Here is a 23,186-nt window from a genome sequence, read left to right on the forward strand (position 1 = left end):
TTATGTTCAATTCTTTATCAAGAAGATATAGACGTATAATAGTTTCGTGTTTTATCTGTACGGTACACTGTTCCCTCTCCTCGGAAGATTTAGCACGATAACCCTGTCTTCCTCGGGAGTCTTCACGGGTGACATTTTGGTGAAGTACCTCGAAAATACATCGAAGGCGCTGACACCTGCAAGAAGCATAGTAGAAAGGAAGTGATTTTGGCATACAAGGTGTTTACATTATGCCAGTGGCGTATAGCAAGCAGTTTATTATACATCAGTTAAATGCGAAGCATTTCTTAGTGCACCTCAGGGACTTTCAGCGTATCTATCTATCTATCTATCTATCTATCTATCTATCTATCTATCTATCTATCTATCTATCTATCTATCTATCTATCTATCTATCTATCTATCTATCTATCTATCTATCTATCTATCTATCTGCCCCGCCGCGGTGGTCTAGTGGCTAAGGTACTCGGCTGCTGACCCGCAGGTCGCGGGTTCGAATCCCTGCTGCGGCGGCTGCATTTCCGATGGAGGCGGAAATGTTGTAGGCCCGTGTGTTCAGATTTGGGTGCACGTTAAAGAACCCCAGGTGGTCAAAATTTCCGGAGCCCTCCACTACGGCGTCTCTCATAATCATATGGTGGTTTTGGGACGTTAAACCCCACAAATCAATCAATTATCTATCTATCTATCTATCTATCTATCTATCTATCTATCTATCTATCTATCTATCTATCTATCTATCTATCTATCTATCTATCTATCTATCTATCTATCTATCTATCTATTTAGCCACCTACGACTTTTAGATCTCCTGGCGAAACTTGGTATGGCGGAACATGACCATATGAAGAACATATTTTACTTGTCATAACATGAAAAGCATGACATGTATGTCATGAATGTCATAATTTACATTTCATGGTCCTACACCTTTTGCGGTGGTTTCGTTCACATGGCATGTCGCAAAACTGGTATTGTATGGCATGATTGCATGGCGAACACATGTGACAGACCCCAATATGAAAATCAGGACATGCTCGTCATGTAACAACCTGACTACATGCCACGCTCATGATGCACTCGCGGCTGTTTCACTAGCGTCACATATACCACACTTGGTATTATGGTACGAGAAGGCTTGACGAAGGTATGTGACTTGTGCAAACGTGATAATGATGAGATGCGTGTCATGTAACAACATGACTACATTCTACGCTCATGATGCGCTCGTAGCCGTTTCGCTAGCTTCATATGTTAATTTCGCTAGCTTCAGATGTTGACACGTTTCGCTAGCTTCACATGTTCGCTAGCTTCGCAGGCGTTAATTTCATCGCGTCACGCCGGCGTTGCCACGCCAGGCGCCAGTCCTGCCTTATACTGACAGGCGCGCGCCGTACTGCGTTGCTTTGACGCATGCGCGTCATAGCACGTCCGGCATTTCTCCGTCGCGAAAAGAGGGGGACGCAGTATTGTCCAGGTAACGCATCGACGTGAAATGCAGTATGTCACATTTTGCACCAGTTGCCGTCGGGCAGGGCTGACGGACGCTGGTCGCGCCTGGTGTCAGAGTGTTCGCGTTTTGCTAACGAAGCGTCACTATGCCCAGCGTGCGCGCACGTCAACGCAACATTGGAGTATATTGGGTCCTTCATGATGCGCTCGCGGCCGTTTTGCTAGCTCCACATATACCAAATTCGGTGTGACGTGACGTCAATGGATGACGAAATCAATGACTGGTGCAAACATGATAACGCCGACACGCGTGTCATGTAAGAACGTAACAACCTACCACGCTCATAGCGTGCTCACGGCCGTTTCGCTAGATCAACATATACGAAATTTGGTATCACGTGACTTGAATAGATGCCGAAGGTAAACGGCACAGCATGATAATTATTCATGACACGGAAGTCATGTACGGCGTCAATTGCCTCCACCTCGTAACGTTGTGCTGATTTTAAGGTGACATATCAACATTTCTTATTCGTGCTTCGCATATAATCGATTTCTATGATACATGGGATCTGGCAATCTTTTTGAATATGTAATGTACATAGATAGAAATGAGGTCGACTGCATGCTTAGTCAAGCTACTAATCAGCTGATGTATTTCAGCTGTGCTGCTAACCACTAGCCGGCGCAGAAATGGTGCCTGGAATCTCAAAATGCACCCTGCGCTAAGGTTTACAAAACATCAAAAAATACGTTCAAATAGATATTTGACACTTCGTTTATTATTTTTTTTTGCGTTGGGTAGCGTACAATATTTCTAAGCAGCAGACAGAACGTTGTTGGTTGTTTTATATTTGTTTCATTATTTTGGGATCTAGTTTCGCCCCCACAATTTTCACTGTCAGTCAGTGAAGTCACAGCAAAAAAAAAAAAAAAAAAACTATCTACCAGCACTAACCGCGAAAAAAAAGTGAGCCAGCACGTGCAAATAAAACAGAAATCATTTCGAACATTCTTGTTTCGTGAAAAATGCGCTTGTCTTGGTTATGAGTTTGATCATTCGATTTTAGGTGCCTTTTATATAGGAAAAGTGCTGATTCACGAAATATTGTCCTGGAAGAATATAAAAATTTAACCAGCCTAAACATTCTCTCCTAAACACATTACAAAAAATACTTATCACTGGGACACGGATAGTGTTATAATAAAATTGTAAAAATTAAAGTGGATGAACGATTTGACGCGTTTCTTTGCTTCTTATAGATAACCTGATTAAGGCCACTGACGATTAACTCAGGCAATAAACATATTTATTACTTTCCTTAGTAGTGTAGCAACTCAGGCATGCATAAAATGAACTTAGGAGAAGTTACACCCAGTACTGTTGCCCTTGACATACTTTCTAAACTAACGTGCAACGTCTGAATTTGATGGCCTATTATAGCTCAGCAGTTATCCTCGTAACTTCAGGTAGTTTGGAAAAGCTTGGATGCCTTTCACTGTGCTATAGGTAAATTTCAATTTGCAATAGTTCAGTCGCTACGGCAGGGTAGGTATATGGACGCTCTCTTGCATCGCAGCGCTAGTCGCAACTTTCACGACCGATTGGTGGCGCGGCTATACATCAAACATAGCGGTCGTTGAGACGGTCGCCCCGAAAGAGACGATACCAAAAATACACTTTTGGCGAAGACTCTAATTCTTCGCCCTTCGGTGGCCTTTGGATTTGTATTTTTGAGAAAGTAGGGGCGTGCTAACATGCTATATTAAGCAAATAAATGCCGAGTAGCATATTGGGAAGATCAATATATGCACAGAATTGTATCGTATTAAGCAGACGAACTGAGCGCGATAACTCAAAACCTGGTATTCGGTGTACTAGTGCAGAAAATGGGTGCTGCATACATTCACGGGCCTTGGTTATTTGCCCGCTAGTTTAACCCGATTAACCCCTGATGCCTTTCCGGGGCACTAATTTGAACGGGACGCTTAATTTTCCTCCCAGTGTGTGAGCGTCCAGGCCTGCAGTGAAATCAGTCGGCTGTTTCTTTTTCTTTCTACTTTCCCTTTAGCTTGAGAAACTCAAATGATTACGGTAATATTGAGACCATTCACAACGTTAAATACAACCACAAATGCGGGAAAACAAGCAGAAGCGTCTGCAGTTTGAAGCATGTTCAACACTTCAATCATCGTAACAGAGCTTCCGGCGACCACCACTCAACGGCGCCACGGTATATGGAAGTTGCGAATAGCGTTACAACGCTGGGAGCGACAGTTGATGTTTTTCAGCATACTAACGGCGAGCTATTTATTTACACAAATTTCTACTGGTCACACGTTGATCTCGGGGGAATATAATAGAGTTCCCTTCAATACCAGTGAGATGTACGAAAGGCGTGCTCGGTTACCTGGTCCTTTCGATGCGAGTGCTCATCTGAAACGCGTATACTTTAACTTGTGGGGCGTAGCTGCCCTTGCAGGCGCACGTTTATCTTGTGATGAAAGTGGTTTGCACGTCGCTCTATTTCACCGCAAAGATTGCTTCGAAGGTACAGAATTCATTTGCTCACTACAGAGGTCCCGTTTGTGAATGAGAGACGCTGTTCACACTGAAGTAACAATTGTGACACTTGTTAGTTTGCGTTGTGTATACCTGGGAAACCTTTCGTATGTCCTTTCTGTTTGAGCAGCGCCCAATGTGTAGAACTGCGAAAGTTCTTGTAACGATTACACTGTGTGTTTTTGTCGTGCGTATTTTGTGTTTGAGCAGCAGGCTGCCTGCACGTTTCGATCAACTTGCCTTTCTTCACGTGGCATTCCGGTTTGTTGCGATCGCACTCATCACCTCGTGGTGGCGGCAAAATTGTGTCTCTATTTTTGAAACAAACTTCTTCAGGGCTGTGCGCTGTGTGCCATCATGAGCGATGTTTGAGCTAGAACGCGAGCTTGTTGGCGAATAGCCTGAGTGCTCACGCACTGAAAAGAGCAGCACCATTTAATGCAATATTGCTGAATAACTCCTTTCCAAGAATTTACATAGTTGGCGTCGGTGTGGCTATGCGCGTCACGTCGTCGGTTGTGAGCGAAAATTCATCATCTTGTTCGTGATCGGAAGAACTGAGAAAGATAAAAATAAAGTAAATAAAAAATTCTTGGTCCGTGTGGGAACCTATCCGGGGCCATTTGCGTCAACTGGGTGTTGTACCCCACAGCCACGCGTCGCATGTGCATGCAGTTAAAATTACTTCCTCTGGTTGGAAATGCATTGAAAGTTACTCTCATGCTTTTCATGCTTTACAAACACGCTTCACAACACAACACGCTTCAATACATGCTTCACAACACAACACGCAATACTACAGCAATATAGCGTGGTAAGAGTCTACTTCGCCATCGGGCGCCTGAAATTGTGACTACCATATTGACTTCATTGCTTAAAACCAGTACCCCCCCCCCCCCCCCTACAAAGAGCGCTTACGTCACTGCGCCTATTCGCTAAAGCCACGTAGTGCGTGCAAAGCAAGTTTGAAAGTGTTTTATGACGTGAGTGTTTGAAGTACGCATTAGCAACACGAGATTGATATTGCATTCAGCTCTTAAAAACGAAGTATTAGAGTTGTTCAATTTTTTTATTTATTGTTTGCTGTATACTGATTTCATGTGTCGCACTTCAACACATTAGCGAATCGACTCATTTTGTGGTCCTATGCTACAGAAAGCCCATCGCTGCTCTCTGCTTGGTGTATTGGCCTTACATCGTGAGTAGTCCGTGTTAAGAAATCAGCTGATGTTTTATTTTGTGATGTCGAGGGAAGTTTGCCGACAATTACTTGGACCACGTTACTTGTTACACTTTATTGCCGAGAGGGGACGCCGCAAAACTCCCCACGGGGGCCTTGATTGTGCTCACCACACCTTCTTGTGCCCCTTTCATAGTTTTCACGATAACACACCTCCTCGACTACAAGTCCAAGGAAGGCCTAAATGACGTCATTTAAACCAGCAAAACGTTGCTTACCTTCTGTGCGCTTAGTAACACTCTTGCTGAACTTGAATCCGTCGCCTCCGTTTGAGATGAATGAAGTCGTCACAATACTGTAGACCATATTTCTCCTAACTGGCTTGTACACAGGAATGCTACAGTTGGCGCACAGCACTTTCAGAGATGCAACTCTTCTACCATTTGGCTGGCGGAAGTCGTATATAACTCGCGCACCTATGAAAAATTAACGTGTTAGAAGCCATCTTCAGTCAAGGATTGTCAATACAAATGTGGTGTTAATCAGCTAGAGGTCGATATTCCCGCAAACAAAAGCTCCCTTCAGGGCACGCGAACACATAGGATTATGGAGCCTAAAACAAGTAATAGACTTAGCACAACCGTTTGTGAAGCAGCAGGCACACCCTCAACCGCCACTTTTTCGTAGTGATTTCACCGCTATTAGGCCGAAAACTGAAACATACTTGCTCCACTCAATAGTCCGGAACATCACTTGGTCGCGTCGACATCGAGTGCGCCAGTATATTTTAAACTCTGACTAGAGATAAGTGTCACAACTTGATCCTCAACATCTTTTGCCCCTACTGAATCGCGATTCTTCGCGCTCTGGCCAACAAACGTAGTGCATAATGGCAGAATGCCCTCAATATGATATTACGCAGAAATATTGTTAGGATCAGCTCGCAGTAAAAAAAAAACGATAATTCGCGTGCATAGACTCGGATAATTCAGTTTTCCTTGTCAAAAACATCTACTGGAACCTTGGTTACTCGATATCTATCTATCTGGCTTTTTACACATCTAATATTGCTGTCATAGAGAGAGAGGGAGGGAGAAAGAGAGAGAGAGAAAACATTTATTGAATGCAGCTTGTGAGTGAAGGTGAAAGGGTCCCTTATTCCAGGAACCCTCTGGCTTGGACAGCCCGCCAACAGTTTTCTTTCTTCTGTTTGCTTCGTACTTTTTTTCTTATGGCATAACTACTACAGCATTTACCGCCCCGCTGAACGAGTTTCTCCTGCGATGCTTAGGGTGCATAAGCGTATATAAATATTCAAAAACACTTAGAAATTATCAAAAACTCAAATACAATAAATAAATCGACTAAAACAACCAGAAGTCGCTTTCTTAAAATAAATTTTTTCTGAGACAGCTAGTTCTGCAGGCTTGCTTGCAAGGGCTAACACTTGAAACGCGTTTCACAAAGCAGAGTAATAATGCCACTAAAGTTTTGTTATGAAATGTATCATTGTCATTTCAACAAATCACGTGCTTGTTACCCGCAAGACCCCCCCACTACCCCTCTTATTGAACGATCATTGAGCCAGAGTTATTTAAAGCAATCTGCCAACCTTGAAATTGTGTGAAACCTCATAAACATTCACTTTTTCCGTTAGCTATTTCCCTATGGAATAGTTTACCTTATGATATTCTATGTTCAAATGACATTGAGTTGTTTATGTACGTCATAAAACTTGCTGAATTTGTAGCACGTGCTTATGAAATGTATTCTTTGCACGTCTTCATGCAACCACTCCTGCGCCGGTCAAAGGTATGTTCAAATGAACAATATAAAATCCTTTTTTTTGAACCATTTGGCGTGAAGACAATACGTACCCGAAACTTGCAAAAATTTTCCATTCAGGTCTGGATACCAAGTGAAATCACTCACGCTGTATTCAAACATATCCCACAGTTCACTTCCTCTCATGTCCATGACTACTAAATCACTGTCGTACGGCATCGCCCCTAGCAGGTCTCCAAGTGTGACGTTTGCTGGAAGTGAAAGAACATTACATGTGCGACAACCATTATTATCGAAATATAATTGAATAGAGAGTAACTAGCACTGTACCATCAGTAGAGAGAACGCGAGAATAGGTGAATTAGGAGGACCGCAACATCGTGAGAGGTGCCTTGAAAAGTTGTTGTTTGTCAACAATGTGAAGGCACACATGTCTTGTCACCCCGCCGCGGTGGCCTAGTGGCTAATGTACTCGGCTGCTGACCCGCAGGTCGCGGGACCGAGTCCTGGCTGCTACGGCTGCATTTTTGATGGAGGTGATAACAATGTAGGCCCGTATGTTCTGACTTGGGTCATGTTAAAGAACCCCGGGTGGTCGAAAATTCCGGAGCCCTCCACTACGGCGTCTCTCATATTCATATGGTGGTTTTCGGACGTTAAAGCCGACATATCCACCAATCAAACTGAATGTCTTGTACTGACATTGGAATGCCGTACAAATTGTTAATTGTAACAATTCATTGATTGTTCGATAACACGTTACACTTGTACGGAGCATACTCACAATTCTGTCTTATAGTATCCCTGGCAATGCCTCCGTTTATGACGGCTGCGTTTACAACAGACCAGGCTCCCCGAAAAGGGCTGTCCCTGTTTGCGTAGAAGTCCAAGAATGAGTCAGCCATCAAGTTCACAGAATTGCACTCCCTGTAACGACACAACTTTCCATCGGCCTCCAATACAACTTTCGTGGAGCCCACAGCTTTTTTGATTGCGTCGTCGACAATCTTCTTGTACGGCATCATGCTCTCCAGAATCCGCTTATCTGTAAGAGATAAAATTATTAATTTGTTCAGCGTTTTCCATTCAACATTATAGCAAACAGATGAAAAAAAACAGATCACACACATAAGAGCGAGAAATGACCTACAATAAAACAAGGGGACTATTGAGAATGGTTGAAATTAAAATAATGTGCTGACGTAATATATTCTTAATGGACCCTTTCTGGGATAACCCTAATTACCTGAAATGAACAAGTACAAAAGCTCCTTCTTGCAAATTAGCATATGCAGGCTAGTCAATATACTACTCTATGATGCACTTGTCTCGCTTAAAATGAAATGTGACAGCTATACCTACAACCGTGTCAAAAGCCCCTCTAATTACCCAGCAGGTACCCCTTCGTCGAAGGAAGGGCGCTTTTGTGTCAGGGTAGAAACGTCCCACAACTGACTCGACGGGAACGGCGCCTCCGATGCTTCCCTACACTTGCAAGAAAATAATGTAATGAAGACGAAGTAGATCGGCGCAAGGGCAGCAGCATTGGTTGTGCAGGAGAATCTTCAGCTAGCGAGCTGTGCTCACGACTGTGCGCGATCACTGGAGTGCTCCATTGTATTAAATCAACGTTATATTAAAAGTTTTCGGGCAGTGCATTTCCAAGGCACACCTGTTCTACACTGCCAAATACTTTTGACTGCTTCGGCAGTAGATATTGAACCAGCAAGGAGCCTGGTCATTGGTGTCGTGAGTCTCGCGCAGGCGGTGAGCGTCATGTATCTCGCGCATATAATAGAGTCAATTGCAACACCGGTCACCCACGTCGTCTCCCCAAGCTGGTAAGACCAAGAGTGGCAGGCCGTCAACACCTCTATGAGCAGCATGAGAGCTGGCGTTGTGCATACGGAGCCTTTTCTTGTGATTTTTGGGCTACCATAGCATTTCATTATAGCCACATCTAAATATATTTTGTGCATGTAACATTGCACGAAAAAATTCTAAGCAGGAGCACGATTGGTCTTGCAATTTATTTTTGTGTTTCTTTCAGTTTCAGTTATGCTGAGTTATTTGATTAAGTAACTGCACTGCCTTTATTTGCACTTGTGTTCGTTTAGAGAATATATTGTCCAGTTGTTCTTCAATATATGGCGTTTACTTTTGTTTTTTTCCTTTTATATGGCCGCGTACGTTTTGCCGTTGACCTCGGTTTTTTAAATGCTTGTTTGCTGTAAAATAGATTACTGTTGAGCGAGTTGGCGTTGTGACATAGAAACCATCGTGAGAACGCAACCAGAGAGGACACCCGAGAAACAAGAGACGAGAAATTAAGAAAAAAATGCAACCAACTGTTTGTAGCTCGAAGACCCAAGGAAATTCAGTACGAATTTCTCAGAAAAATAACTTCTTATTTGCCGAAACAAATCCTTGGGGATTCGTGCTACTAACACTTGGTTGCCTTCTTTTGTCCTTTCTTATCTCTTCCGCCACCTCGAGGCTTTCCGCAGAACCTATTTGCAAGACGAGAACTTGTTTGCTGCTTATCAAATGTTTGGGTCCCTTTAATGAGTCCATCGGTGAACCCGAACATCACTACACATTCAACTCGGCACAGGTCGACCAACCTACGAAAATTTCAAATGTAGCACTTCGAGGACTTTCTGGCGTCGCAAGCCGAAAGTGAAGTGGAATCTTGCTAGTGCACCGGAATTCTGTTGCTAAATCGCCGATGCCTCCCACTTTCGAAGAGTTTCACTGACCCTAATACAATAAAAAATTTGCAGCTTTCGAACCCACACAAAATCACGCCGATTGATCAGTTCTGCACGTCCCTCTCGTCATAGCGGCCGCTCTTCATCGTAAGCGACAATTACGGTATTTAAACTAGGCTGGCAACATCAAAGGATTTGCCGGTGCTTGTTTACTGAGGTGGATCACTATATTCTGCTTCCAAAAAAAAGTGATATACCCAAAGTGAATGATGGTAGAGTAGTTTGTTCGGAAGTACAGGGGCGTTTCTTGGCGAGACCATTTTTGTAGAAAGGCTTGTGAACGAGCTGGCGATGTGTGTGCGTCCAAGGCAGCATTGTTGCTTACGTTCCGCGGCCGGCACTGTAAAGCATGGGCCAAGTCTATTGGCATGTTAACCACTTGCCATTTTATGTCATATTGGCCACTGCCGTGAGGCAAATGCCGAATGCTCATACATGGCAGACGTGGAGCAGTCAAGTTCTTCAACGGAGTTGAGAGCAGGCCGGTGAGGGGGCATAGGAGAATATTGGTACCAGTGCGTTACACTCATCATAGCAACTAGTCACGTGCTGCCATGCCTACGACAAAAACGAAGTGGACATAGTTGCGTGCCAGCTTATGAGCATTGCTGGAATCACCGGAGAGGTGATTGCAGCGGCGACTTTGAGCGGTGCCTTTGAGCGGCGATACAATGGCAACGGTGGTGTACACTCTGGCCGCTGCCGCCGTACAAGCCGCGGCCAAAAGAAGCTTGCTGACGAAGCGCCCAAAACATTCGTTCTTTATCTACACTTTGGGTGACATTGCATTAAGCCCTCTTTGCTAAGCTGGTATGTCGTATTACCCAATCGATATCCTCAATGAATGTTCTTCACGAATATAGCAAGAAATCAAACCACCTTCCGTATTTCATCAATGCCATCACTGTCGCAAAACAGCTTCGAAAGTGTCATTATAACGCTTTTGCTTTGCGTATTTTCTTTACTTCCGACAGCACTACCTCCTTTAATGTTGTCTGCAAACATGTGTTACGTATATTTCCTATAATGATACGATATCTGTAATATATATGCAAATATATCAACAAAAATAAATAAGCGAATCTTCATTTCTGCAGAAACAAAGTTTCATACCAACCGACGTTCGTTGTATCAATTAGTCCTCTCCTCTGCGAAGAACTAAATATATTAGTATATTACGTAGTGGCAACATACTTTATATGTTTTATATAACGTACCTTGAGGTATATCCTGGCTCAGTAGTATTGGATTGCCAATCCAGTGTGTTATGACTCCTTGTCGGCTGATTTCCATACGGAGGTGACCCAGGTATTTTCCAAAGCGGTAATCTTGCACAATTAGGCAGTACGTTCCATCGCTTCGTTTATGCACGACAGGGTACGGACCTTCGGGCTTATCGTCGACTGGTGGGGACCCTGCGAGAAGTGAATTAACTTGGGGATACAATGCTACTGCCACAACAGTGTTTATAAGAGGTATGAGAATCACATTCTTTGTCTGACTATTATCGAGTGCTCTCCTGAACCGATAGCATCGGCGCAAGTAAGCGTGTTTGCGGTTTCGGGATACCGCCTTCATAGCACTGTGTTTCGTGGGAACCAGTTCAATTTTACGGTGATGGGTAAGCGGGCTTGCTGGTATGTGCGCGTAATTGCTCTGAACAGTAAAAAAACGACAAGCAGAAGTAACCATACAACAGAGGTGCAGATTTTTTTTTGTATTAGGTGCGAAGAGAAGCACGGCAATGCCAGTGGTCGAGTTGGTGAACTCCAAAATGATGGCTAAGCGGTCTTGTTGGTAATATACAAGAGGGTTCACAAGTTCCCAGGTCACTATTCCGCGTCTCCCTATGGCAGCGTAGCCTGTACGCTTTTCACGCCCACCCCCCTGCCCTGTGCAAACAATTATTCCTAACAGCACAGTAACGGGACACAGAAGACACCACACAACACAGCGTTTCTGTTGTGTAGTCTTCCTTGTGTCCCGTTTCTGTGCTTCTTAGAACTAATAATAATTCTACTCTTCGTTCAAAGCGGCATGACATAAATCCACATTGTGCGAGGTAGGTAAACCTATAAACTACGTGTAACAATAATAGTGTGCTTGAGGAACACTCACGAGTGGCAGTCGAGGAACGAGAGTCGCGCTCTTGTTGAAGGACTTGTATGAGCGGCAGCTGTCCTATACTGATCAGTCGAGAGTTGTGACCAACGGACAGGTGAAGTTGCCAGACCAAAACTAAGCGCATAAAATATGCTTATCGCGTGACACGAAGCTGCAACTAGGGCTTTTTCTTTAGTGTACTGTAGCCTCAAATATTAGAGAGCTTACGTTTCTATGCAAACAACTAACCGGCACCAGTCTTTTGGCCAACGATTTTTTAATAAATGAATCTTGTCCAAGAATTTCAGTTGTACAAAAATGATCAGAAGGCTCAGTGAAAAAAAAAAGGCATCATCGTGGCGTCTCTGCCACTCATATAAGTAAGCAAGCTTATGATGTGAAGACATAAACCACGGAGCAAGTCGTTGGCATTGACTTTTTGTCAGTTTCTTTTTTTCGTCTTCTCTCTGTTTTTTTCGTCTTCTCTTTTTTTCGTCTTCTCTCAGCAGCTGCAAAACTCTTTAAGTGGCGAATAAAGACTAGATAGCGTAAGAAACAGTTTCACAAGTGTACAAAATGTAAAAGAAGCATGCACCTGATTTTGTATATAGCTTTTTTTTTCATCGCCGTGTTTCTGCAGTGCCTGTTTCCTAAATATTTTGCACTAATGTTTATATTTCATGGTCTAGCTGTATCAAATTTGCCGTGTACAACAACTGTTTGAAAATTAAGAATAAAACATCTCCCAGAAGCGCCAATCAGCAATAATAAATTTCAATATATTATGCTCCACTATTACACGAGCATCGAACTTGGTAATATTCTTATCAAGACACTGTGCATGAGACACGCACCATATATATACAGGGGCAGCCGATTTATCTTGAAGTGACATTCGCCCCAATAAAAATTGAATTTCTGGTGGCCTTCACCATAGGTCAAAGCAGCGCAGAAATTCTGCGTCACATGAGAAAGATTATGTTCATTTCTCCAATAAAACATTCGCTAAACTCGAAACAGGCCATTGCTTTATTTGCCTGCGCAGATGCTTTCAAATTGCCATTTTAGACAACATGATTGCAAAAAACAACGCAGTTTGAATGAGTCTCCTCTTTCTGGCTGCCTAAAATCAGGGACAGGAAGCTCCGGGAAGATGATATCGAAAATGGCAAGAAGTGACCTTTTACTAGAACCTCGAATAAAGGCACATAGGGAGTCTTACCTGTGTATAAAAACGTGTTTGTGTGCCCACCAATAATAAGGTCGAGCTCAGGGCATGCCGCCGCAATTTTTTGGTCGACGTCGAAGCCTACGTGGCTTATTAAGATGAAAGTATTGATACCTCGCTGCTTGAGCTTGGCAATCTCCCGGTTTATACTCTCAACTTCTGGCAGTATAGCGATGTGACCTGCAAAAAACGTAAGGCCATGTGCACGGTATATAGCAAGCAGAATGACTAATTATACTGGAATTACATCTTGGAAGAAGTGGAATCCGAGCGCAATACATGCCATTAATGGGGTTGAATAAGAATATTCGCATTATAAAGCGTATCATTCCAATACAACATAGCAAGCTTGTCAAAACTTTAAAATGGCATGTTGCCCCCTCCCGCCTTTAAAGTTTGTTTGTCGCTTGAAGCAGTGTAATGAAAGTTACTTAGTTATTTGGATCTACATGAGTCAGTTTTTCCGGAAAAATTAACCAAAGTTGGATTTTGTTTAGACCAGCGTTCCTGACAGCACCACTCTTCAAAAACTGTGCATTTTAGTTTTGTCGGTTTCCTCTAAAACGCTTGAAAGAAAAATGTTCAATGGGCACTTGTTGAAATTGACGTGCGCACTTTTCAGCAATGCACATTGACTCCAACTACGACGTACTGCAAGTTTCCCTTCTACAGTTGAGGTAAACGTGCGCGAAAGATGAGAACTGATTTAAGGCAGAAAATAAATGAATGCAAGCGATTTATTGGAGATGTAACATAATTATAGCTGTTGAAGGAGTACTAAGACCTAGGATCAAGTATCGTGTGAAACGAATCGGTTCAAAAGTAATAAAATTCTAGCTCCCATGTTGTATACGCACGGGGAGGAAAATATTTATTTCGCCGAGGGACATCGGTTAGCTGTTTAAAGATTTTATTGTTTTATGTGTTAGTGTATTGTGCGCCTGAGCTTAGGAAAAATTCTCAAAAGTCTCCTAAAAAGGACTCGCACTGCAGGCGCTACGCATGAGAGGAGGACATCCAGCAACTTGCGCAAGCGCCAATTTTTACTCTGCAGTTGTGAGTGTGAATATGTGAATGTAAATGCGCTATAGGAAGAGAGAAAAAAAAGCGCAGTAATTTGGCCCGGAGGTTGTAGTACAAGGTGCTTAAACATAAAACTGTTGACTGGCTGTATGAGCGCCTCATCATCAGTTTAAAGAATACTGATTATACTGTGCGTGCCACTATTGCACTCGAAGTGCTGGTTTGTTTGCCGAGTAAAGATTCACTGAGAAGGGACAGTGCAAGCTTAAGCGGTTTGGTAACTGTTTGCTTCGTCGCTACATTCGTTCTAGATTTGTCATTGATATTTGGAACCGTTTCGCAAGGCAACACCAAGTTAATATTCTGGAGTACCTGAGGAGAGGGACAATGCATTCTTTTTGAGCATTCGGTGTCGTTTAACGTGCACGTAACCGAGAACAAACCGATGTTCTTTGCATTTAGCTTCCATTAAAATGCGGTTGGCGGGGCTGGGAATGGAACCCACGGGCTAGCGCTTACCACCGGGACGTCATACGTGCTAAGCTACCACGGAGAGTGCTCACAATGCTTGGCAGCCTTCTGTTTCGTTCCTGCCACTGAGGTAGCAATGATAAAAAGACTACTGTATAAATTATCACAATGCACACCAACTATTATACCGACGACAAGTTATGCAGCGTTATAAAAGGCGGTTCAATACAAATATTTCCTCAGGCTAGACTTGTTTATTATATAAAAGACGCTTATTTACACAATTTTTACAACTGCTTTAGAGAGCCGAGAATTTACGTTCGTTTGTTTTTGAGATGTCGCTGCTTTTTCGGCCACTGAGCCACGCCATACCCATCCCTCTCGCTTCCTCTATTGTTAGCCGTACCATCCAGTCAAGCAAGGGTCACTCTGGTCCAGCAACGGGCAGTCATCTAGCTTCTGGAGCATACACGCAGGGGCATCAGTCACCCAGCCCTTTTCGTGGGAACCTGCAAGTCTCTGTCAGAGGCCCCGCGATGGCTCGGGAGAATTGGAAGATCTTTAACATAATAAAATACAAAAGCGACTGCCATGGAACGAGGTAGAGGGCTTTCCAAGAAGCTCTGTATAGTCACTTGACGTTAAAGAGGAGCAAAAATATCTGCCCCATACTTTTACTCAGTTGGACCTATGCCACCACTTTAAAGAACACCTTGTGGCTACGCTGGTTTTTGTAATGATGGCCGTGAAAGGCACCTAAGGTTTCGTAATAAGAAGCGTTTACTCCCCATATTTACTTCCGGAAAGCTAGAAATCATAAGTAGACCATTGTGAGAAGCACACTATCAGCTCGATTCTATTATTTTATTCCTTGTGGCGCATGTTGTATCTTGGAAAGGACCAAGTGAAGTAGGTTAAAGGGGCTGGGCTGCTATGAAATACACCACTCCCTAGTAGGAACATGTCGCAACGTCTATGTATACAGTGGCGGTAGCAGCGAATACCTCCCAAAATGCGAAGCACTGGTGAAAATGTTGATTTGCGGAAGCGATCAGTCAGGAATGAAGCAGCACCCTTGTGCGGTGAGCTGTAAGTGTGACTATTCAGTACGCCATCGTTCAATGCGACGGACAGATATGAAACAAAGAATTGCATTACTCACGTTTTCAGCCCAAAGCTGCTAAAAAATCTGTTTTTGCTGAGAAACAGAAAAAAATTCCCAGTTGACGGGGAATTCCTAGATCAGGCTAAGCATCTCCATTCCAATTTCTCTTTCATATTTGTTCACCTACTTGGTAGGTATTCTATGAAACAATTTATTGTCAACTAAACTCCGCGTTCTTCCACCTATGTGTTTATTTTCTGTTTTTGACACTGCCGATGGTTTGATCCTTGCTTCTCTCTAAGAGTTGGTCGACGGCCAGTGGTAAAGTTTGGACCAGGTTCCGTACTAGAGACACGCGCAAATCAAAACTGGGAAGATTTTATTTTTGAAGAATATGTATGGGTTTCTTTGCTGATTCACGAGAAATGTGTGGATGAATTTTTTTTAAGATGCATAATCGGAACAAAATATCCGGCTCACTATGGCCAGTACGCTTACGTAAGTGCTGAAAAAGGACGGTGGCCAGTACACTTTTTTTCAGAATGATATAGTACACTACGCTTCTTAATCAGATTGTGCTCTCCAAAGGCGTTACAACAAAAGAGTTTTATGGGCGATAGATTAAATTTAGCATATACTGCTTGCACAGATTATCCACCGTACTCTTCCTATAGCATGGGGATCATGCACGCAACACAATACGCACACGTACCTTATGACTCATTACATGCTCAAATCCAATCTGTCCCCAGGAAGACAGCCAATTCATTCGTACAACCCCTTTATCAGTGAATGTTAGCATTGCCTGGTTGCTCCACATGCATTTCAATACTAAGCTGCAGATGCTCACCAGGTTTGGCTATCGTGATTGTTTCAGTTGTAACGACACCCAGAAAACCTATCTGGAGGCCATCAAAAGTGTACACTGTAGACTTTGGAAGATAGATGCTCCTAAAGCTCGGCTCGGCAGATGTGTCAAGGTTTGTTCCCAGAACCGTCACATTCACATTATTCATTGTCCGAAGAAATGGTGCCAGTCCTTCCGGTCCGTCATCAAACTCATGATTTCCTAGGCACTGCAAAAAGCAAATCGACGCATAAAAAATGCGAAAGTTTGCACGTGAAGATTGGGAGTGGAGGGCTGTAAGGGTGCGTTAGTAACTGAACCTGGCAGTTTACAGTTTCCTTATTGCCAGAGCTTTTAGGTAATCGTGTGTAGTGCTTTTATTGAAGAGGAGCCATATTATTGTTCTTTGAATCTCTCCCAGAAACAAGTACGGCTGGAAGCTAGCGATGATACGAATTTCTCAGATTTTTCATTCTCATTCGTAACGATCATCGCGGTCACTTTTAGAATTTGCTATTTCTGCTGAAGCCTCATAGATTATTTTTGGAAGCAAGCTAGTAGGTGTCAAATGCTGTATAAATCATTCTTTCTGAGCTTCATTTCCAAGCTTCAACTTTACCTTCCTCGTAACTTCGCCTTTGCCTAAGTGGTGTAACAGAGTGGTGATAAGTGCTGTTGGCCACTTTGAAAATATGCCGCGCCACTCACGGGCATTAAGATAACTTGTCCATTTTGCATTATGTCCCTTTGCTTATTTATTCATTCACATACACCAAACTTCAGAATTGCTAACATAGTTGGGAAGAAGAAGATAGTGCAAAAACATTCATCAGAATGCACCTAAGCAACTCGATAAGTGGTATTGACGTACACCAGCGAAAATTCGGAAGGTAAAACGTATTGAACATAAAATTATAGATGCCTTAAAACATGGTAACGTGTTCAAAAAAGATTGCAGTCAGTAAAAAAACCACGAATCTTGAATCTCTACACCAGCGCTTTTCCGGAAAACCGACGCATGACCACAGAAGTTTACGCGTATAACTGTGCCCTTATGAAAATATGTTCTATAAGATACAATGTGCGACTGCAGATTGCCACTTCGTGAACGTGTTGGTTATAGCAAAGCGCTCAATTACAAGTAAGACAGTGCAACTATAGGTAAAAGAGCTGCTCTCCTTGCATATATATGACGCTCACAATGCTCAGAAGTCTTTGTAATAAATCTTACTGCGAAAGTATGTAACATTGTAGGGTGGCTTATCAGATGATGTATGTTCTACATTAGGGTGCCATGTCGGATTTCAAAGCACACAACTCTATCCTAGCATTTAAGGCTCCATAAAGGGCACGACGCTTTTCAGAACATGGCACCTAACTTGAATATTTCGCCGAACCGTGATTATTGGTTTAAAGTATGGTGGTGGCACACGACAAACATCATAACTAAATGTTAAAGGCAGTGAATGAGGCTTTCTTGTTCTGAGATTGAAGATGAACGCAAACCACTGAAATGCGGAATTACATTCTCAACCGTCATCAGTTTGTTGTTTTTATACTGCACTGAAAGTTTCGCAGTACGATATATATTTCTTAATCATTTATTATCACGTTTAACTCTCAAGGCTATGCCTTGTGACACTTCGGTACTGACAAGAAACTGGCTGCAATTTCTGCAGCAAAGGCGAAGTGCTTGCGGTAAAAATGTATTCTAGCGGGACCGGTATTGAATGTATACTGGTTTCAGGCAGCTGCAGAGCTCACTTATTGCTGCTGTGGTGAAAATGAGTCCCACAAAGGAGAGTACCAGTGCACAATGAGGCATTCAAAACTCGGTCCACGCCACATAGTCAAGGTTACTTATTCCAAGATGTTTCATTACATTATAATACTTCGTTGCAGGTCATCGCAAGAACATCTCAATAAAGCACCCTTGCTTGTACAACGGCCATCGTAGTTGTTGTGCTCCCTTTAGATATATTAGTACTCACCACTACGTCATAACCCATTTGGGACATTGCCGCTGACACAATCTTATGCCTTAGTATAGAATACCATAGTGTTCCTTGATAAAAGTCACCAGCATTGACGAACAGCACATTTCTTGAAGACTTCCTTAGCTTGCGTGCCTGTTTGAAAAATATACTAAAATTAGCTCTACAGTGACGGAAATAACTATAAAGTGCACACTGAGGCTGACAGAAGTTCATAGTCTGTTGATCACTTTATGCTATTTTAGAAATCACCTTGAATTCTGAAACATAAGGCATAGATGCGGTGGTCCTGTAGGGCCGCGATTACACAAGGGCTGTTATGATGGAGGTATGCCGGGTGACATGGAACAGTATCAGCATGATGTACGAGAACGCGTTCAACCAGCAAAGTGCTGTCTACAGATGCCTGACAAGAAAACCCGCTGGAGGTGGCCACTAATTGGTCCTCACTGCCTGTGTGTTCCTTGGCTCGTATTTTTAGAACTTATGTGGTGACACGGGTGATTCGGCCAATATGTGGGGCACATGCGAGATGTGGAGATTTACGTCCGAGCTTTATGGTCGGGGTCTGCGTGTGTCGTCGATAAACATAGAGAAAAAAAATGTGTAGATACCAAGGGACACACATAAAAAGAGAAAAATACAGACAAGCAAAGAGCGATGACAGCGAGAGAGAGGAAGACATTGAGAGAAAAAGAAAGGAAAGGAGAAAGAAACGAAAGAAACACTGAAAAATTTTTACAAAAACAAAGAAACAAAGAGACATTGACAGAAAGGGTGAGAAATATTGTCACAGGGTCGTGACAGTCATGAAGGGAACAGGCTGTAGGTCGAATATTAAACTCTTTTGAGGCCGAACTTGTAGCTGGTGAACAGAAGGTCAGATTACAGTGCCAAGCACTGGTACTGATAGCAGCGAACAGAGTGTCGACCGTTGGTCAACTGACAAACGCGGACGCACGTTGGAATTCACACATGCGTCATAGAACAATCAAGCATTATCATTAGTGACCACGTATATTCCAAAACAATCTGTAATGTTCGGGCTGTGTGCGCAATCTTAATACAATTATCTACTCTACTACCTCAAAGTTCCTCGCACACTGCAGGAGTGGTGTGCCTTTAATATTTTACAGTGTGGTAGGGCAAAAACAAAACTTGAAGAAAAATGATTGATTAATACTTTCGTTAGACGTCCCAAAGCTACTTTATGAATAATAAAGACGCCTTACTGGGAGGATCCGGTAATACGGACCACTTGGGATTATTTACAGTGCACCCAAATCTGAACACACGGGCCTACATGGTCTGTCGACTATTTATATTTCTTTCAAAAACCTCATATATTTTTTCCTTGTGAGTGGAAAGAAGACATTCGCAACTGGTTTTGCCGGAAACAATTGTCCAAAGTACAGTAAATACATAATGACAAAGCGGTGGAGTGCCACGCTAAGCCGCTCTGCTTTTTTTTAAAATTTTGGCGATGAATTTCACAAAATGTGTTAAAGCTAAGCGCTTCAAATATATGCGTATTCCTGCTTACGTTTAGTCATTTGGCACTTCTCTGGGTAGTTAGATACTTCTCTGGGTATTAAGATACTGGGTGCTTCTCTTCGTAGTAAGATAACCAAAAAACGTAAGATAGCCAAAAAAGGACTAACGACAGAATGATGCGAATTGCGCACTACATTTATTAACATCCTTGTTTATAAAACTACAAGAGGTAATGCTATTAAAATTTTTTATAGAAAGATACAATCGTCTACAGTTAGCTTTCTAGGATGCTCATTATGTGCAGGACAATTTGCAACAATGTCGAAAAATGGCCTTTTTCTTCTGTCAAAGATTACATTTTTTTCTATTACGCAAGCGAATATTCGCACATGTTCTCGAAGAAAGTCTCACCGACCAGCGCTTACGATAGCTCACTGCAGAATATGTATGATGAAGTCCTACGTCATACAACACGCTGGCCATTACACGCACGCATGTGCATTTGAGTTTCGTACCTAAACATCAGCAGATTTCATGTTGTAGCTATAAAAATGTGCTGTTGGAGTGCCAACAACAACTACAAAGGCTGGCAGTCGATAACGTACTGTAACGAATAAATGAATGCATAATATGAAGGGCACGCATTGATAGGGAGCTACATAGGTGATACAAAACAGATTATGATATCAGTTGTTTATATTTTGGATCACACGTTTTGAGCCCCACATGCTCTATACCGTCTTGCATACACACACAAACTTCAATATATCTGCGAAGTGGTATGCCCAGGGTCAGTGAGAAGGATTCTCGCTCATGTCACACACAGTTTTCAACATAACGGCCGATTGTTGGGCGACTGGATATTTTTATTCTGCCAAGGTTAGGCGAGTATAAAGGGAGGTATTGTAAGATGAACATAGTGGGAACGCAATAATTTTTCTCAAAAAACTTTACCAGAGGGACTTAAAATACAAAACAGCTATAATACAGACCAGCTATATAAAAATACAGAACAGCTATAAATGTTGCGGTATAATAAAATCGCTTCTTCGAAGTCTTCTTGATCACTTGACAATATGCAGAACAGTGATACTTCGTAGATCGATGTGTGGCTATCTCTAAACAATCGACTATTGTCAATGACATGCCTAGTGTCGATCATTGTGAGCAAAAGAAAGATAGGATGTAACCAAAGTGGTCGCCATACTTCTGGGAAAACATGCGAACACGGACATTCTGACGACCTTTACCCAAAGAATGGTGTATCAAGAATAACGGCGGTGTGTTATATAGGGCATCATAGTTGATGTTAACCTGAAACGTACAAGTACAAAACGTGCTTTTTTCCTTTCTGCCCATATTAGTTTACCACAATAGACTGTACGATGAAAATGAGCTATTACAGTTTAGAAACAGTTTTGTACACAATGAGACGAAGAAATAATTTTATGCTTTGTGAGTCCCGCTGACATGTCTTGGTCAGTTTTAGCAAGAATGAGTCCGGTGGAAGAAAAAATTAGTAAGCTACCGCATGCCAAAAGTTAACACGTACTGTAGAATACACCATCTTCCGCTAAAGGGAACCATGTGTAGATGTGAAGGAGCAGGCACTAACCCTTATACTGGCGGCGACTTTGACTCTGGCGCTCATCGCGGCGTTGCGCAGATAGAGAAACCCACAGAGGCGCAAAGCACTCAGTTATAGACCGGTGTTTCGTACTTGAACATGCCGATCGCTGCCAATGGGCACTGAGATACAGGAGACTCCGCTTGGACACAGAGATCCGCAGACGGCTTTTAGTGAATGCGCAAACTGGCAGTGGTTATTATTGTTCAACAACGCACAGAAGAGACGAGGCCTGCGTCGGCGTTGTGAGTTGGGAAAGGGGGAAGCATAGGAGTGGACCCGCTGTGAGGGTGCTCACACAACGCCCCGTATATAGCTGCACCCTAAGCTGCTTTGCATATAAAAAATCACAGTCTTTCTATTACTTCGAGCACCTCTGAGCAAGTAATTCAACCTACCAGAACGCCTTTTTAGGAACGTTCAATTTCAATGGGTTTACTGCGTAAAAGATAATTAGCTTTTATTGTCACTTCATTTAATACGCACTTTCTTTATTCGGGTTTCTTTTCACTTAGTTCAAATTTTCACTTAACTTTACCTTTAAAGCCTAAAATATGTAATCTAAGGACGCCATACCCGTGGAATGCATATCTGTGGTTCAAAGGTAAAGCTATGCTATGAAAAATGAGTTCATCGCCTGTAAAACATTTGGCGCGACCGACACAAAACTGAAAAGAATAACAAATGTCATTACTAACGCAGATCTCCGGCATACTCGTTAAAGAGCACGTCTCCAGTGTAGTTGCACCAAGAATATCTCTACAGAAGCAAATAGCAGGCCTTCAGTTCGCTCACCTCGTAGGCAATCCTGGCGACGCCACCATAGCACTTGTTTTGCCTGCGTTTTTCTTCATTGCATTGAACACCTCGCTTATCACTTTCGAGAATTCGAGAGTGTATGTCATTCGTGTGAAGTATTGTCAGTTTGACTCCCCCATAGCTGTTTCCTTTGGCGTACTGCGCACCGTTTAAGTGTACGCACAGTAAAACCAACACTGTCACACAGGCCGTACGCATGGTCAAATCCCTGCGAAAGGAACTATGTCCTCCGAGTAGCTTGTCAGCTAAACAGTGGTATTCTTTCCTCATAGCAGACAGGTTTGTTACGAAAATGTGAAGTCTCCTTAACAATAGGCGACCTTTTCGTTACGTGTTTTTCGCAACTCCGGTCTGAACTACAAAAGGGCAAGCCTAAATGACGGGATTGTTTTCCGTAAGCCCGAATATATTTTGCACCGACTGTATGCCGGAACAAAGCGCTGCTTTTCTGAACTTGGCTAAAGGCATGAAGTTTCGTTGACAAACGTCTGGTTTTGCTTGCGCGATGTACCGTCGATACTGGAGAAAAAGTGTAAGTGGTTGATTTAAGCACGTTTGCCCATCAATGTTTCTCCATGAACAAAATGAATCACTCGTTCCATCCTACAAGCTACATTTTACTTCTCTAGTTTTTATGCAATCTAGAGAAAGCAAAAAAAGTAAAAAGAAATGTAACCGTTACCGCTTATTCGTTCACCACAAATATCAAGAAAAATGCTCTCCT

At 42.7% G+C, this 23,186-nt stretch overlaps 2 protein-coding genes across 3 annotated transcripts in view; one reads left to right on the forward strand and one right to left on the reverse strand.

Moving 5' to 3' along the window:
- On the reverse strand, positions 1–22,746 carry LOC119179510 (5'-nucleotidase). Of its 2 annotated transcripts, none has more exons than XM_037430597.2 (9): positions 22,439–22,746; positions 18,520–18,657; positions 16,532–16,757; positions 13,077–13,262; positions 10,969–11,166; positions 7,765–8,025; positions 7,073–7,231; positions 5,474–5,671; positions 1–176 (listed from the first exon to the last, which is right to left on the reverse strand). In XM_037430597.2, exons 1-9 carry the CDS (start codon positions 22,730–22,732, stop codon positions 52–54), a joined length of 1,785 nt encoding a protein of 594 aa, XP_037286494.2. In that variant the 5' UTR covers positions 22,733–22,746; the 3' UTR covers positions 1–51. The 2 variants fall into 2 exon arrangements, with proteins under 2 accessions (XP_037286494.2, XP_037286495.2); XM_037430598.2 differs by lacking the exon at positions 22,439–22,746 and adding an exon at positions 21,632–21,817.
- A 96-nt stretch (positions 22,747–22,842) lies between these two features.
- The window catches only part of LOC119179130 (uncharacterized), an 86,350-nt gene continuing 86,006 nt past the window's right edge, over positions 22,843–23,186 (forward strand). The window contains exon 1 of the mRNA XM_075869508.1: positions 22,843–22,994. Coding sequence (XP_075725623.1) covers positions 22,968–22,994 — 27 coding nt within the window. The 5' untranslated portion in view covers positions 22,843–22,967. The remainder of the gene's footprint in view (positions 22,995–23,186) is intronic.

The sequence above is a fragment of the Rhipicephalus microplus genome, chromosome 7 (assembly GCF_043290135.1).
Source record: "Rhipicephalus microplus isolate Deutch F79 chromosome 7, USDA_Rmic, whole genome shotgun sequence".
NCBI classification, from domain to species: Eukaryota; Metazoa; Arthropoda; class Arachnida; order Ixodida; family Ixodidae; genus Rhipicephalus; species Rhipicephalus microplus.